The 17425-nt window shown below is 38.7% G+C and overlaps 1 protein-coding gene across 4 annotated transcripts in view; it reads right to left on the bottom strand.

Annotated features, from left to right (window-relative positions):
• The window catches only part of CERKL (CERK like autophagy regulator), a 148272-nt gene that overhangs the window by 32397 nt on the left and 98450 nt on the right, over nucleotides 1–17425 (bottom strand). For 3 of the 4 annotated variants that reach the window (XR_003437115.1, XM_027126728.1, XM_027126737.1), the window contains exon 3: nucleotides 2919–3050. The exons of the other annotated variant lie outside the window; for it this stretch is intronic. Coding sequence is in view for 2 of the 3 variants with exons in the window: in XM_027126728.1 (XP_026982529.1) it covers nucleotides 2919–3050 (132 nt within the window). In the remaining variant the exon portion in view is untranslated. The remainder of the gene's footprint in view (nucleotides 1–2918; nucleotides 3051–17425) is intronic. 4 annotated transcript variants of the gene reach the window in all.

Below are 17425 nucleotides of genomic sequence, written 5' to 3'. Positions count from 1 at the left end.
ATTTCTTACATAATTCATATTCCATTTGGACTTGGCAGTGCACAGAAGATATGTTAAAACAATGGTCACACTGGACATGCAGAAAATATGTACTCTTTCTGCTTTACTCTTTCATAGAAAATACTTTTGCAAAGTTTGAGTTGAATCTTACTGTTACATAATTTATGAAACAAATCAACTGCATTATGACCATATTTTTATAGTACTTTACAGTACACAAGGTAGTTTTAAATATACTACCTTATTCAAATTATAAAACTATACTGTGAGATAAGCAGGAAGATTCTAAAACTTTTCAGATACCCAAATGTTTATTCAGTCCTTCACATGAAACAGGAGACATTTTTAATATAAATATTTAGCCAATATACATATCAAAATGGTTTTATAAGCAAAAGATGCAATTTTATAATTTTGCCTGTAGGAGGAGTGTTAGGCAGCTAATAATTAGCCATGCTGCACAAATATATAAATAAATTCTATATTTGCATTTATGTAATATTCTAATTTTATCTTAAACTAAACATAATAAGCAAAAACATCTAAAATTCAGGGGAAAAAAGTCCTAGAACATAACATTTTTCTCTCCAATACACTTGTTTTAAGAAGGAAAGCACATTCCTATCATCTCCTCTACTTTAATTCAGGCCTCATAGGCCAGTTTCCTTTCCTCCAATCTCTCCCTCTTCTCTTCCGATATTTATTCTGATGACATAATCATCTTTGCCAAACTAGATTACAACACTATGATAAAAAATGTACACCACCTCCGAATCAATGCATGATGAAGAAACTCCTGAGTGTAGCATAAAGATTCATCCTTAATCTGGACTCAGACTTCCTCCTGTGCACTTTGTTGGGAGCCTTCCCAACTTCAGTTCAGGTGTCCTCAGCCTTTAGGAGAAGGGGGTCCCACCCTCATCCCATGGGAAGGGTCTTGATGCTTAAGACAGTAAGTGCTCCAGGTGGGGTATATGTACTACATTAGGACAGTCAAACTGATAGGAAAAAATTTTTAATCCTTGTTCAGGATTAAAACATGTTGAATCTCTTGCATATACACACCTCTCCCGATCTCACTAGATTTGAATAAAGAAGAACTGAATTCATTGGCACCATTTTACGATGATGGAAAGGACCATATTTAAGATAAAGCCAACGTTATGAAACAACTACCAAAACACTATGGGTACAGCACACACAGCCACACCCACTTGTATGTGCTGCTAGCGTGCCTGCCTTCTCTCACTTTTCTTTTCTGCTATATATATATAGTAAATATGTATATTTATTATAACGGTAAACCATTATTTGCCTTCTCTGACTTTCTAAAACTGTCCAGTTCAAATTCTTTTCTTGGGTCTTCTGATCAAAATAAATAAGACCCCTGAGATACCATAATTCCTTTATGTATATCCCAATTATATCTACTTTAAATATCTATTTTAATCCCTAATAAATTAACGGTCACTCAAGAGCAGGTAGTAGAACTTATCCACCTTGCATGGTGCATAGTGTTTAACACAAAGCATTCAACAAGAGTTTCTTGAACTGAATGATATGTCGTAATATCCATGTAAAACTGTTTTGGATACTAAATCAATGAAACAACAATTAAATACTATTGTGTTCACCAATAAGTTTATTCAACTTTTAATTGGCTCATCCTAATATGAACTTCAAACTTTTCCTTCTTCCAATCCTTGAAAATCTTCAGGGAAAGCAACAATAGATCTGAATCGTTTCTTTTTCTTATAAATCACCTCCAAGTAAGACAAAAGCCACAAAGATGAAAGATTAACTCCTTCACTACAATTTTATTTTAATTCAGAAACTCCTCTTGAGTTTTTCATGGTAGTTTCTCTCCAACCTTCATTGTAGTAGATGCCTTTTGGGATGGATGACCTTCTCCAAAAGATTATTGTTGCTGCTTTTTTTGTTTAAAGGAATTTCCTTCTACCCCATCCATCAAGTCATGAGATGTAGGTTTATAAACCTTATTTACGTTGTGAGACCCATCTCCCCTGGTGACAGCTGAGCAAAGCCAGGTCACTCTGAATCCCTTCCCTAGGAACTTATGACTGGGACTGGGAGATTCCAAGTACATTCTGGCCTTGTATCCTGAGTAGGCTTATTATGCAATATTCTTCATCAATTAAAATTTACTATAAATTTACACTGTGTGTTAATGAAGCTACACAGAAATAAAACCAGAAGAACTGAGGGTGTGATTCATGATAACGTCAACCCTCCTCACCCCACCCCCGTGGGAAAAATAAGAGTCTCAAGGAAACAAAGGAATCTGGTCACCAAATTTTAAAAGCTGAAAAGAATTTTACTAATCTTCTTTATATGAACTTTAGCATTAGCAAATTTCTGTCTTCGTGGGCACAAACCTAAGCACCCTTCTTATTTTAGACAATGAATTTAAGCTTCTGGCTTCTCTAAATTCATCTAAAATCAGCAGTTAAGTGCTTAGTTTTGACCTAACCAGCAGGGGTCAGAGTCAGAACAAAAACCACCTAATGAAGGATTCCATGGAAAGACATCAAACATTTAAGTGAACAAAAATCAATTGCTGCTGAACTGCAGAGATAATGTTTAAATAGCCAACATCTCAACGAAGGCATCAAAATGTGTGCAGCCCCCTTAAAAATGACACCTAATAATTTTTAAAGTCTGAAAAAAGGTTTAAAGAGAAAAGACTGATATTCTAATAAAAATAACACAATTAAAAGAAAACAAAATAATTGAATTATAATCCTGGAGCTGGCTGCAGTAAGTTATCGAAGCACAAAAACAAGCTTTAGATATTACAAGTAGCTTCCTAAATTGGACTCAAGAGCAAACTCAAGGTTATTTTGCTTCCTCAAGTATGATTTTTTTTAGAGGTGAAATTATATTCTGAAAATACTTACCTGTTACATCCGTCTTTATTCCCGCAATCTTCAACAGTGGTTCAACCTTCTCATAATAGACCTGAGTAGCTTCTTTTTTGTGGCTTTGAGGGTTAAGGACTATTTTTAATGACTTCGGTCTGTCTGAAAAACCTAAGAGGAAAATATAAAGACAAAAATTATAGTCTCTGTCGGCATTTTTTTTTCTTTCCCTTTAAAACCATACACTAAGGCCAGTTAGAATGTTATACACCTATTTAATTACTGTTTGCTATTTTTATTTGAAATTCTTCCAAGAGTTTTCCTGAATATGGCATTATTTTAAAACATTTCACAGTTCCTAGCAGTGAAATAAGAATATCCCTCTTAAAGTAAGTCATGAGTTATAACAAAGCATTTAATTTATGAAGGAAGGTGTGAATGAAAGCGACTTCATGAATATTAGGCAATGATTAGTATATTTACCAAATCACCGATAATATATCCGATGTTCCTTTAGCATTTGTTTCTGGGGAAAAAAGCAATGGACTATAACAGATTAGAAAGTCCATTTCCTCTCCTTGGATAAATGTGCTCATTATTGGAATTGGGCATTCTGGTAACCCCAGGGCTACCCAGGGCTGACCTGCTGAGGAGCCCAGAGTGGAGTGGAGGATGCAAGGCCAGGTCAGGGCCAGCACCCAGAGCAATGCACGCTGGAAGCTAAAAAGAGGGTTTAGGTCGGAGTTCAAGCCTGAAAAGGGGCCAAGGGAGAAAGAATTCTTCCCTGGGGAATTGGGAAAGCAACGCCTCTCAGCGGGGGGTCAGGAATATAGTGCTGCCTCACAGTTGGGGCTGAGATTTGATACTACAATTTTCTGGGCTTGCAAGATGCTTAGCACTTAGAGCCCAGTTGGAGCAGGTGCAAAGCAAATTTTCCGTTGTTAGGAAGGGGCAGGAGAGGACAGAGGAGCCAGAAGAAAGCTGACGACTATTTCTTTCACGGTAAGCTCTTCTCACGGGGCCATGCTTCAAAGTTAGAAAAGCAGTTACTAGCATCCATTTTTAATGAAACCGTTACTAAAGCCAAAAGAAAAATGTCCATTACACCCACGTCAGTTTTTGTGCCTCAAGTAGAGACAATATTTTATTTCTTACCATATTTGAAATAATAACAATTTTTCAACAACACATATTGTTTGAATTCAGGGAGTGCCTTGGCTGAGGACCAGATGGGACGATGCTGAACTCCTTACCTCTTCTGTACTTGGCCCTGGGATCCCATTTTGGTGAGAGACTTCTGCCAGTCTCCTAATCACCCAGTCTTGCAACCTCAATTCCTTGTTTTTCTTTCAATTCCTACATTCAAATGAGTGCCCAGATTCGTGAGGTGATAACTATTTGCTTCCACGCTTCTGCCCTTCCTGGCTGTCTCACTCTGGCTCGGCGTTCTCCAGGACCACTCACGGGTACCTTGCAGCCCCCCCTTCCACCATATCCTCAGACATCACAGCTCCCAGCAGCCCTGCACTGGTCCAAAGCACCAGGGCTCATCACTGCCTGTGGGGCAAGCCTGACCCCTGAAAATGACATCCAGAGCCTCCCCCAACCAACTCCAACCTATCCTCTCTCCTCTCTCTCACACATATTCAAGAAATACTTGTTGAGCACTTGCACTGAGAACTGGGAAGAGGTGGAAAGTGATTAACATGTGTTCATGCTTTACAGGGGGAAGACGTATCCACAAATAGAACCAGTACAAGACAGAACAGATTTGTTAACACGAAGGCACAAAGTGCCCTGGGAGTGGATGAGAGGAGGGTGGTTAATTCTTATTAGGGATCCGGAAAAGGCTTCCCAGAGAAGGGAGCATTTGAGCGGGACTGGGCTCATGCTGTTTTCACTACTTGCAATTCCCTCCTGCCTCACACTTCATCCTCCCCTTAGCGAAACAGCAGGGGTAGAGTCAGGGAGGAAATACCAAGCAGTGAGACCAGCACAGAAGATGCTCGAAGCAAACTAAGTGCAGAGGGTTTTCTGTTCCATTTCCACTTCCCCTTCACGATCCAGACCCACTGTATTACTTGCTGAATACCAGCTGCTAGGCCTTCCTCTGTTCAGACAGTTCACCGTTTCCACTCTGCCTCATCTCCAATCCTGTAAAAATCGGACCACTTTTTCAAAGCTCACCTCAAATACCACTTCCTCACTGAAGCCCTTCCTGACCAGCAGAATTCACCTCTCTGGCTTCTTGCTCCCGTGTTACTCTCTGTACCTCCAGTATCGATTTTTTATATCATTTATACAGAAAACTCTGATAAAGGACTCAATGTCTCAGGACTCCCACTGGCCAAACCTGGGACAACACAAAATGGAATTAAGACAGTAACATATCATACATACTACAGTGACTTTTTAAAAAACCCAATTCCGGGAGTCAAACCGACACTAAATACACATATAAATAAAGGAGGAAAAGGAAAAACTTCATCTTAGAGTAACAATTAATAAATACGGGAAAATTACAGAGTTAGAAAATCACTATTTTCAACCATCATAATAATGATGGATTTAGGCAAGAATCAGCAATGGATGCTAAAACCATCGGTGACAGTCAGTTGGGGAACAAAATACTTACTTATTCTTAAACTCTGTCCTTCCCTATTACTCTATGTACAGAAAGTAAAAAGGAATATTTACAGTAGGGAAGTCGGGCAGACACGTCCTCAGTCAAGTGATCAAAGTAAACAACACTCTGAGTGTTGTTAACTCAAACTGACACAAACTGAGTGATACAAACTGACACATGTGCCTCATGTACGAGATACACAGCACTAAGGACACACAACTTCTGTGGGAGTCCTGCCCCAAGTGCATACATAATGTGGACCTAACAAGATGAAACACTCAGACAAACCCAAGTTGAGGGGCATTCTCAAATTACCTGCCTTAAACTTTTCAAAAATGTCAAGGCCACGAAAGACAAAGAAAAACTGAGAAAGTGTTCCAGATTAAAGGAGACTAAAGAGTGACAACTAAACGCAGTATGTGACTCTGGATCAGGTCAAAACAAAACTGCCATTTGGGGGCTTCCCTGGTGGCGCAGTGGTTGAGAGTCCACCTTCCAATGCAGGGGACACGGGTTCGTGCCCTGGTCCGCAAAGATCCCACGTGCCACGGAGCGGCTGGGCCCGTGAGCCATGGCCGCTGAGCCTACGCGTCCGGAGCCTGTGCTCCTCAACGGGAGAGGCCACAACAGTGAGAGGCCCGCGTACCGCAAAAAAAAAAAAAAAAACTGCCACGAAGGACAGCATTTGTGTCCTTTAACCAGGAAGGACGAAGCAGATTAATCTAGGGCTCACTTTTATTAAAACACGAAAAGGACCAGAAATTTGTTCTAAACTCCAGAGTCCAGACAAAAGATCTGTTTAGGTTTCCCTTACCTGGTAAATTTGTTGGAATATCCTCATTTCTCCAGCAGGGACAGACCCAGTAAGGAAGGTGTCTAGCCACCAAATTGCAGTCCCCAAATGCTGTCATACAAACCAACTTTTATTTCCCCCTTTTCTTATATCATGACTGTGGAGGAACAGACGTTTGTGGAAATGAGAAACAGTCATTCGGGGTTAGTGAGGATAAGCACATTGCAGTCGAAGGCTTGTAGACCTTAAACATATGTTTAAAAGTGCACGCTATACGTCCCACCCAATCTTTGTGACACAATCTTCTTAAAATGGCAGGAAAGGGGCTGAAATTATTTTTAAAGACTTTCTAAAAGGATTTAAGCAAAATAATTTTATTTTTAAGCCTCAGTTAACAGCAATGAAAACTAAATTAATCAGAAAGTCCCATTCCTTAGACATTCTGGTCAATCAAGGGGTTTTTAAATACAAGTCAACAAAGCCAATTTTTTTTTTCTTTACCAGAGCACGTATTCATTTCCTCATTTCTCTTTTTCTTTTAGATGCATCTAATATGATGACTATGAAGATAGAGGCTAAGTATATATGAATTAGGTAACAATTTGAAATCAATTTAGAGATCAGGATGGAGATCTCTACCGAATAAAGTCGGATTTTTAAAATTTTCTTAATTAAGTGGAATAAAGAGACATAACTAACAAATCCCCATCCTTCTCTCCTTCCATGCTCCCTCCTCAAGCCTCCTCCTATTCCATTCAGTTTCCTGAACTCTTTTGTTCCCTCTACCACAGGGTCCTTGCACCTGCTCTCCCCACTAGCTGCCCACCTACACCCGCTGCCACCGTAGCCACTTTGCCCAATTAACCCCCTCTTCTCTTTGTCTTGATCTCACATCAGTCATTGTTTCTAGGGAAAGCCTACCATGGCTTCCTTGGCTTTGTGACTTCAGCTAGGTCATTTCCCCCTTATCATTTGTTCTCACAAGTCCATACACTTCCCAATCTTGATTCTTACACTGCTGTTATTTTATATCTATTTATTAATTATTCTTCCATATTAGACTGGAAACTCTCTGGGTTTTTCTCCACATTCTATTTCCTTAGTGCAGGGCACATAATAGATGATCAAATACTTGATGAGTGAATAAAAGGGCAGTGTTAGCTTTAGGTCATCTAGATAACAATAACAGCCATTCATTTATTCACAAATAACTACATGCCTGTTATTTGCCAGGCAGGGCTCTAGAAGCTGAGGTTCTATCAGTGAACAAGAAAAGCCTCTGTCCTCATGAAGCTTCCATTCCAATGGTAGGAGACAGAAATAAACAAGAGAATTCAGAGCATGCTAAGTGGTAAAAAGTTCTAAGGATAAAAGTGAAGCTCAGGACCTAAAGAAACTTAAAAGCTTTTGCACAGCAAAGGAAACCATAAACAAGACGAAAAGACAACCCTCAGAATGGGAGAAAATATTTGCAAATGAAGCAACTGACAAAGGATTAATGTCCAAAATTTACAAGCAGCTCATGCAGCTCAATAACAAACAAAAAAAAACAAACAACCCAATCCAAAAATGGGCAGAAGACCTAAATAGACATTTCTCCAAAGAAGATATACAGATTGCCAACAAACACATGAAAGAATGCTCAACATCATTAATCATTAGAGAAATGCAAATCAAAACTACAATGAGATATCATCTCACACCAGTCAGAATGGCCATCATCAAAAAATCTACAAACAATAAATGCTTGAGAGGGTGTGAAGAAAGGGAACCCTCTTGCACTGTTGGTGGGAATGTAAGTTGATACAGCCACTATGGAGAACAGTATGCAGGTGCCTTAAAAAACTAAAAATAGAACTACCATACGACCCAGCCATCCCACTACTGGGCATATACCCTGAGAAAACCATAATTCAAAAAGAGTCATGTACCACAATGTTCATTGCAGCTCTATTTACAATAGCCAGGACATGGAAGCAACCTAAGTGCCCATCGACAGATGAATGGATAAAGAAGATGTGGCACATATATACAATGGAATATTACTCAGCCATAAAAAGAAATGAAATTGAGTTATTTGTAGTGAGGTGGATGGACCTAGAGTCTGCCATACAGAGTGAAGTAATTCAGAAAGAGAAAAACAAATACTGTATGCTAATACATATATATGGAATCTAAAAAAAAAAAAAGTCATGAAGAACCTAGGGGCAGGACAGGAATAAAGACGCAGACCTACTAGAGAATGGACTTGAGGACACAGGGAGGGGGAAGGGTAAGCTGGGACAAAATGAAAGAGTGGCATGGACATATATACACTACCAAATGTAAAACAGACATATTTTACATGGACATATATACACTACCAAATGTAAAACAGCTAGTGGGAAGCTTCTGCATAGCACAGGGAGATCAGTTCGGTGCTTTGTGACCACCTAGAGGGGCGGGATAGGGAGGATGGGAGGGAGGGAGATGCAAGAGATATGGGGATATATGTATAGCTGATTCACTTTGTTATAAAGCAGAAACTAACACACCATATAGTTTATGGTGTATACAAAGCGATTATACTCCAATAAAGATGTTAAAAAAAAAAAAAGTGAAGCTCAGTTGCGGGAGAGAAGAAGGGCAAAGGTAGAAGAAATGACTTGCTGGCCAGGGAAGGTCAGATCACCCAGAGCTTTGTAGGCATTTACAAGGATTTTAGCTTTGGTTCTGAGTGAGAGAAGAAGCATGGAGAATTTTGAGCAGTGTTTACAGCAACATAGCCTTAGGTGTTAAAAGGATCACTTCAGCTGCCATATGGAAAGTAGACACAGTTAGGGTAAGGACTAACAAAGTAAAGAACACTGGCAATAGTCTAACACTGTGTGCTTAGATACAGTGGTTGAAGTGGACATTATAAGAAAAGTCAGATTCTAGATATATCTCCTCATTGAAGTATAATTGACATACACATTATACTAGTTTTGGGTGTACAATATAATGATTCAACATCTGTATCCATTGGGAAATAATCACCACAATAATTCTAGTTACCATCTGTCACCACAGAGTTACAAAAAAATTTTCTTCTTGTGATGAGAACTTCTAAGATTTACTTTCTTAGCAACTTTCGAATGTATTTTGAATATATTTAGATATATTTCGAAGGGAGAATGGATAAGATTTGCTTCCTATTTTGATACGGTATATGAAAGAGAACAAAGAGTAGTCACATGTGTGGCTGAAAAAGGGGAAAGTAAGGACATAAGAGGGCTAAGGACTAGTGAAAAGCGGCAAAAACAGTAAATTGTGGTCTCAGTGGGGCTGAAGGATTATGGGGGTTGGGAGAGTTGATCTGGTGAGCTAGGAAGACAGAACGAAGTAGCCACATGGGGGGTAGGATGATTAAAATTGAGACAGAGAGTTATTGCTAGTGACAATAACAAGATCTGATGAACTTCCACATTCATCAGAATCACAAAAAGGAGCTTCTTAAAACAGAGATTTCTGGGTCCCAGCCCCAGAGTTCTGGACTCAGTAGTCTGTGGTGGGGTCTGAGAATTTATATTTATAACTAATTCCCAGGTGACGCTAATGATGTTGGTCCAGGGGGCCACACTTTGAGAACTACTGTACTGGAAATATGATTATGGGAGAAAATGGGGAAAGTGAAATACCTGTCAAGATCTCTGAAGGAGAAGAGGTAAAAACTGAGAGAAATGTACAAAAAAACCACATAAAATTACGACAGCAGTAGTATTGGAGGGAGTGACAGTGAGGCAGGAGCTAGAGTCTTCAAGGACTGGCAGAAGGATGCAGCAGGCTGTACAGGACTGCAAGTAATGCTAGCAGGTGGTGGCTGATGGACTGAGCTTCAATGCTGAGGATTTTTAAGAGAGTACGCTGAGAAAATGGTCCCCAAATATCAGTGAGACGCAAGAAGACTTCAAGACATCAACAGCACCTCCAGCACCAGTTGTATGAAAGGAGAGGACTGCAGGGGATGCTATAAGCTCCTGGAAGAGCTGTGTCTCTCTACTAAAGCAAAAGGGGGATATTTGGAAAAGTGGTTGACAATATAGATTTTGCTAATGATGAATCATTCGTTCCACAGGGCAAAAATAAAATGGTGTCTGGAGTTGAGGAGAGTAGGGGATGGTGTCAGGTTAGGCGGTACACAGAGAGGGCCTTAGAGGGATGAGAGTCTAGGTGATGAAGGGCCTCAGGCAGCAACACAGTGTGTGTAAAGAGCTAAAAATTGTGTGCAGCAGCTGGGATTGGAGAGTGGGGCAGTGATGAGTGGAGTCTTAACCCCAAGCACAAAAAGCTCTATGGATTCTGTCTTCCCTCTGGTCAATATCCAAGTTAGGGAAGAAGCAAAGTTGCCCGGAACTACAGTTGCTCCAAAGCCCCTTTCCGTCTGGTAACCATCCAGTGTTGGAGTCTGAACCCAGGTCTGTCTATGGCACCTGGTTACACTCTTCACCAAGTGACCACATGCAAATGTCTCTATATCTGAGAACCATATACACAATTATTTTCTGTACAAATTAAAATACACACATTGTACAGAATTCAAAAATCTCATTATTCAGCTCATTCCCTGGTATCTAGTTCCCTTCCTGAGAGGCAACCACTGGCATCATGTCAAGAATCTATTCTCTGCATATACAAAAATGTAGGTATACGTTCTGTGACTTTTTACATAGATGGTAGCATCCCAACCCACTATTCTGTGCCTTGCTTTTCCTTTTACAATATTTTGGAGATAATTCCATATCACTACACAGAGTGCTACCTTACTTTATTTAAAGCTGCCTAGCTTTCTTCCTACGGATGAACCTCAATTTAATTAATGAGTTCCCTGGGGATGGGTATTTAGGTTGTTTCCAATCTTCCTTTACTGCAGATACAGCTGCAATGAGCGTCATTTTGCATCTATTTACATAAAACTGCAGGACAAACTTCTAGAAGTAGAAACACTGGGTCAAAGGGTATGTACAATTTAGAGTGCACATTCCCAAATCACTTGCCATAGAAATTTAGACTTGTGACTGAAAAAAAAAAGTAAATGCTAGAGTAAAAGTAATTGATCTTAAATCCTGGCTCCTCCATTTGCCAACTGTGTGACTTTGGGTTATTGTTTAACTTCTCTGTTCTTCAGTTTCCTCATCTGTAAAATGGGGATAATAAGAGCGCCTCTCACAAATTGTGATGATTAAATAAGTGTAAAGTACTTAGAAAAGTGCATGGCACATAGTAAGTACTCAGTTTACCTATTATTTTTACTACCAATTTACAAGGGTGTTTTGTTACACCCTTGTAAACCTTGTAAATTTTCAAAATTTTGATCTTTGACAATCTGAGGGGTGAAAAACCGCATATCACGCTAATTTCAATTTACATTTCTCTTATTATGAGAGAGGCTGAGAAACTTTGCAAATGTTTAAGAGCTACTTATATTTTTCCATGAACTGTCCGTTTATATCATTAGCCAATTCTTTCTTTGTACCGTTTGTCATGTTAATTGTAGCAGTGTTCCATACAGTATCAACCTTTTACTTGTGTGAGTTACAAATATTTTCCCCCCGCGTGTCATTTAGTGCTTTTAATTTTATTTATGCTGTTTTCTCTATGTCAAACGTTTTCATTTTTATGTGCCTATGGTTGAATTTATCACTTCTTTTATGGTTTCTGGGTTTTGTGTCATATTTAAAAGCTCCCTTTGTGACAAAAAAAATCCCCTATATTTTTCTAATAATTTTATGGTCTCAATTTCATATTTTATTTAATACTATCTAAAATTTATTTTGATAGATGATACAAAATTGGGAGTTGACTTTACTTTTTTCCAGGTGGCTATCTATCTGTCCCAACATAACTCATGGCATAATCAGTCTTTCTCCTACAGATTTCAAATGCCACCTTTAGATATACTAAATTTCTGGATGTATTTGAATCTCTTCTTGAGTCTCTAGTCTGAGATCTATTGATTTATTCATATGCCAGTATCATAATGTCTTAAATATTATAGTTTCATAACATGACTTAGTAGCTGATAGAGTTCCTTACTACTTTTAAGAATTTCCATGTCTATTTTGACACATGATCTTTAAAATCAGTTTGTCTAGTGTGAAAAAATTCTCCTGGTATTTTATTCGGATTATGTTAAATATATATTATCTTAAGGGCTGTTAACACTTTTATGAGATTCAGTCTTCCTTTACAGAAACATGGTATGCTTTTCCATTTTAAGTCTCCTGTGTCCCTAAGTACCATGGTAAACATTTTTCAGATAAATGCTGAATAAGTCTAGGTTTTTCACCTTTTTTTGCTGCTGCTGTCAATATGTTTCTAACTCCATCTCCTAACTTACTCTTGACGCCATATATCAAAACCATTACATTTCTACACCTAGCACTTAATTTTCTCATTGTTCATCATAGATTTTCCCTTATTCTCTTGGATTTTCCAGTCTAATAGTTATTTCATCTTCAAATAATGGTAACTTCCTCTTTCCAACTGTCACACAAATTCATGTTCTTTTCTAGTCTACTTGCATTGGTGGGTTTCACCAGAAGAATGTGACCAACAGTGCTGATGAAGGATACTGTTGTCAGTTTCAAAATTTAATGGGACTCCCTCACATGTTTCTCCTATTATAGGCTTTAAAATGAGATATATATTTATCATGTTGATAACACAGCCATCTATTCTTATTTTATTAAGGGTTGTTTGACACTCATAAGTAAAATCAATCTATACTTTTCCTTCTTTGGACTTCATTGTCAGATGTTGGTATTAATTTCATGCAAGCTCTAGAAATAAAATCTGGGAGTTTTCCATATTTTCCTATGCTCCAGAATAATTTAAATAGTATTGAAGTTTTCCTGTTCCTTAAAGGTATGGTGCACATCCCTGTGAAAATATCAGAGTTGGTGCTTTTTTTAGGAGTAACCAAAAATTTCTGCTTCTTTGGTGATAACTGGTCTTTAACATTATCTATATCTTCTGGAGTCAGTTTGGCCATTTTTATTTTCCTGGACAATGTGTTCATTCATTTCATCCTGCTCCTAAGAGGCAGCCCAGGTTGCCTGCTGGGTTCTAAGTATCATCCTCCTATTGAGTAGTAGTAGCAACACTATTTCCCCCTGATAACCAGAACTGATCACCTTTGCCAGCAGAGCAACTTCATTATTAAGTTTTCACTTGCTGGTTCAGTGATATGGTTCAATAATGTGGCCAGGTAGTTTTCAACGTCCAATTCAATTGAACCACTGTCATGTTCCCATATGAAAGTATTCTTTTAAACTAAAAGCTCTAAATCAGCAGAGTTCAAAGTTGTAGGGGCCAGAAGCAAAAATACTATGAGTGGGTCACAAAAGATGGAGATAAATGACACTTCTACCTTAACTCATTCATTAGTCCATAGACCCATGTATTCTGTTTATGGAACTAAAAACTACTTTAATATCACAAGATTTAGTCTCCCAGGTGGAAGACAATATTATAAAATAGGAAAAATGGTAAGACTAGTGAATCCCATACTTGTCAGCCAACTGTTTCACTATTTTTGATGTGAATGAGTCCCTTGATCAAAAGCAGTATTGTATAGGATGCAAATTCACTGAACACGGCATTTAGTAGGGCCACCAATGGTAGTGTTGGCAGAAACCTGGTGGACAGGAAATGCAAATCCATACCAGAAGTAAGCATTCATAGCAATGAGGCCAAGCCACTGACCTTTCACAAAGGAGAGGATTCAATGTATCAACCTGCCACCAAGTGGTGGACTGGTTGCCCTGGGATATGGGGTGTATCCAGGGCTCACCGCTGATCTGCTCGCAGGCAGAGTACTCAGCAATGGTGGTAGTCAAATCAGCCTTGGTGAGCAGAAGTGCTTATTGCTAAATCCCTGTATTTTTCTCCTTCCTGCTTTAAGGCCACTTTGTTTATATGTTCATTGTGCAAGCCCTGGGTTTGCTCTGAAAAGATGCTGACAAACATCTATGGAATGGAGCATCTTACCTACCTGGTTATTTCCTGGTTATTTCTAGAGAATAAATTTTCTTTGGTGAGCATTTACATAAACACAAATCTCATATTCTGTTCTTATTCTGTGAAAGTCATCCATATACTTTTGCTTTATACATCTTTGCCACCAACCCTCCAAATTTTTACTTCCAACTATTTGGCCAAGCTCTTCGCCACTGTTCATGCATTGAGATACATCAAACCCCGTGGCCATCGCTCCTTAACAACTAGTATCAACTGTTTGAAGTTCTGACTACCAGAAGGATCTCCCTTCCCTACTATCTTTTAGGAACACCTTGAGTGGGGCTGTAATGCTTCAGGAGCTCACTTCTATTATACCATGCAGAGCTGTCTCTGAACTAGGCCCCATTTAGTTCCCTTAGGCAACTGGTCAGAGAAAATGTTTCATGAGGCCATATATGTGGGGTGACGGGGAAAAAAGCAGTCAGCAACAGTTGTAGGCCACCAGCACATTTGATGCCCTAGAACCTTCTCCTCTAGCCCATTAATAATATTATCTGTATAAAACAGCTTTCTATTTAAAATAGCTAGAGTATTTTATGTTTTATATCAACTGAACTTTGATCAATACAAATGTTTAATAGACATTTCAAATTTAACATATTCAAAACTGAAATTCTGCTTTTCCCCACCAAACCTGGTCTGTCTACCCACCATCTTCCGCTTCTCACTAAATGACAACTTCATCCTTCCACTCACTCCAGTCAGAAACTTCACTTTACTTTGAACAACTACTTAAGCATTTACCCTGCCTTTCTAATATGCACTATACTCCTAGCTAACCAAACCGTACCAGTTACAGAAGCAACATCATTTTTTAAAAGAAGAATAGCACTCATTTAGGAAGAATGGTTGAATTAGAAAATCTCCATGATCTACCCCTAGTTAAATAATCAGTTCAGGCAAGGATAATCAATGCATGTTAAAACCGTTAGATGAAATATTTACTGAGGACTAGACATTCCCTCGGTCCCTGAGTACCACCCAACAAATTATCCGCTAGTTTCAAATAGAGACATTGCAATGGAGGGATCAAGCTTTTTCACCTCCTTGATTCAGGGATCAGTCTTAGCCTTGGGGAAGTCATCTTGGCCTCATTAACAGTAGGGAAGTCAGACATTCATTATGTACCACCTGAGATGATAAAAAAATGAGTACCCATAACACTTATGAAGTATCCTTGCCCAAAATTTATAACATAAATCTGATTAAGTCTTTAGATTGAAAATCCAGTTTATAGTAAATACAGAGAATAGAAGAACAAGTTAAATGATGCCCACAGGAAGCAATCAGATAGGGGCATAGCAGTACTGCTCAAAGTCTGTGGTCTCCACAATGACACCCCAGTATCACGCAGCAGCTCATTAGAAAGGCCCACACCAGATCCACTGAATCAAAATTTCTGGGAGTAAGGACCAATAATCTATATTTAAATGGGCTAAATGTTTCTTATGAACACTAAAATGTCTACAGGACAAATAATCCAGTCTCTTCCATAAGTCAGTGTCCGAGAGGATATAAAAGATGAGGAAGAGCTTGTTGTAGTGTTGTCGTTTAAATGCATTTAATTGACTGGACACTGATGGTTACAAATCAGCTATAAAAGACATTCTGGAAAACAGGGGGGAAATTTCAATGTGGACCAGGTATTAGATCATAATAAACAACTATTGTTCATTCATTTTATAGGATAATGATATTTTGTTATTTGTAAAATTTCTGTTCTTAGAGATGCATACTGAAATATTTCTGGGAAAAATATAATGATGTTTATAATTTACTTTAAAACACATTGACAGAATAAAATGTTTGAAGTCACTATGGAAGAATGTTAAGAACTATAGAATCTAGGTAACAGAAATACAGAAAATCTAAAAACATTATAATGGGCACCTTGATGTTTGATAATTTTTCATAATAGAGTAAAAAATATCTTGATGTCATCCTTGAATTTTTTTTTCAATATCCCCCGTATCCACTAAGTCAGTAAATCCAGTCATTTCTATCTTCAAAAACAAACGCAAAGACCAACCACTTCATACCATGTCTCCCGCTCCTACCCTGATTTAAGCCACCATCTCTTGCCCGGATTATACTAATTTCACTTAACTGGTCTCCTGCTGCACCCACTCACCCACTCGCAAAATCTACTCTCTACTTGGCAGCCAGAATATCCATTTTGAAAGTAAGTCAGACCATGTCGCTCCTCTGCTTAAAACTCCCCAATGAGCCCCAAGTCTTCTCAGAATAAAAGTAAAAAATCATACAAATCTTGCAAGATCCTTCATGGCTATTCCCAGCCACCTCTGTGACGTCAATTCCAATTATTTGGCTCCCTGTTGACTTTACTCTGCACGTTGACTCTACTCTGCACAAGCTTTCTTGCTCAAACTTTTGCACTTACTGTTCCCTCTGCTTGGAACATTTCCATATCCATATGGCTCCCTGTTACTTTCAGCTCTTTTCTAACACTTCACAGCCCATGAAGTCTCTTCCTTGACCACCTGTGTACATTTCACATCATAAATATATTTGACATTTTTTTCAATTCCCTCTTCTTATGAATTAAATACTTGTGTCCCGCCCCCAAATTTATATGTTGACATCCTAGTCCCCCAATGTGAGGTATTAGGAGTTTGGGCCTTTGGGAGGTAATTAGGTGATGAGGGTTGAGCCCTTATGAATGGGATTAGTGCTTTTATAAAGGAGACCCCAGAGGGCTCTAGCTTTCTTTCTGTCATGTGAAGACACAAGAAGAGGGCTCTCACCAGAACCTGACCATGCTGGCACCCTGAGCTCAGACTTCAAGCTTCCAGGACTGTGAGAAGTAAATTTCTGTTATTTATAAGCCACCCTTTCTATGGTACTTTGTTATACCATCCCAAACAGACTAAGACACTCCACTACCAACCACTAGAACATAAGCTACTTGAGGTCAAAGACTTTGTGGTTCTGCTCTCTGCTATATTACTAGCCCCCAGAATAGTATGTGGCACACAATAGAAGCCATATGTGTGTGTGTGTGTGTGTGTGTGTGTGTGTGTATTCTTTTTAAAAATAAACCAAAAATTAAAGAAAAAATAAATTATA

Source organism: Aethalodelphis obliquidens, unplaced genomic scaffold, assembly GCF_003676395.1.
Source record: "Aethalodelphis obliquidens isolate GAN/ISIS:26980383/991018 unplaced genomic scaffold, ASM367639v1 scaffold2, whole genome shotgun sequence".
Lineage (NCBI taxonomy): Eukaryota > Metazoa > Chordata > Mammalia > Artiodactyla > Delphinidae > Aethalodelphis > Aethalodelphis obliquidens.
Note: the sequence above shows the minus strand (reverse complement) of the source record. Positions and strands in the feature narration are given on the sequence as shown.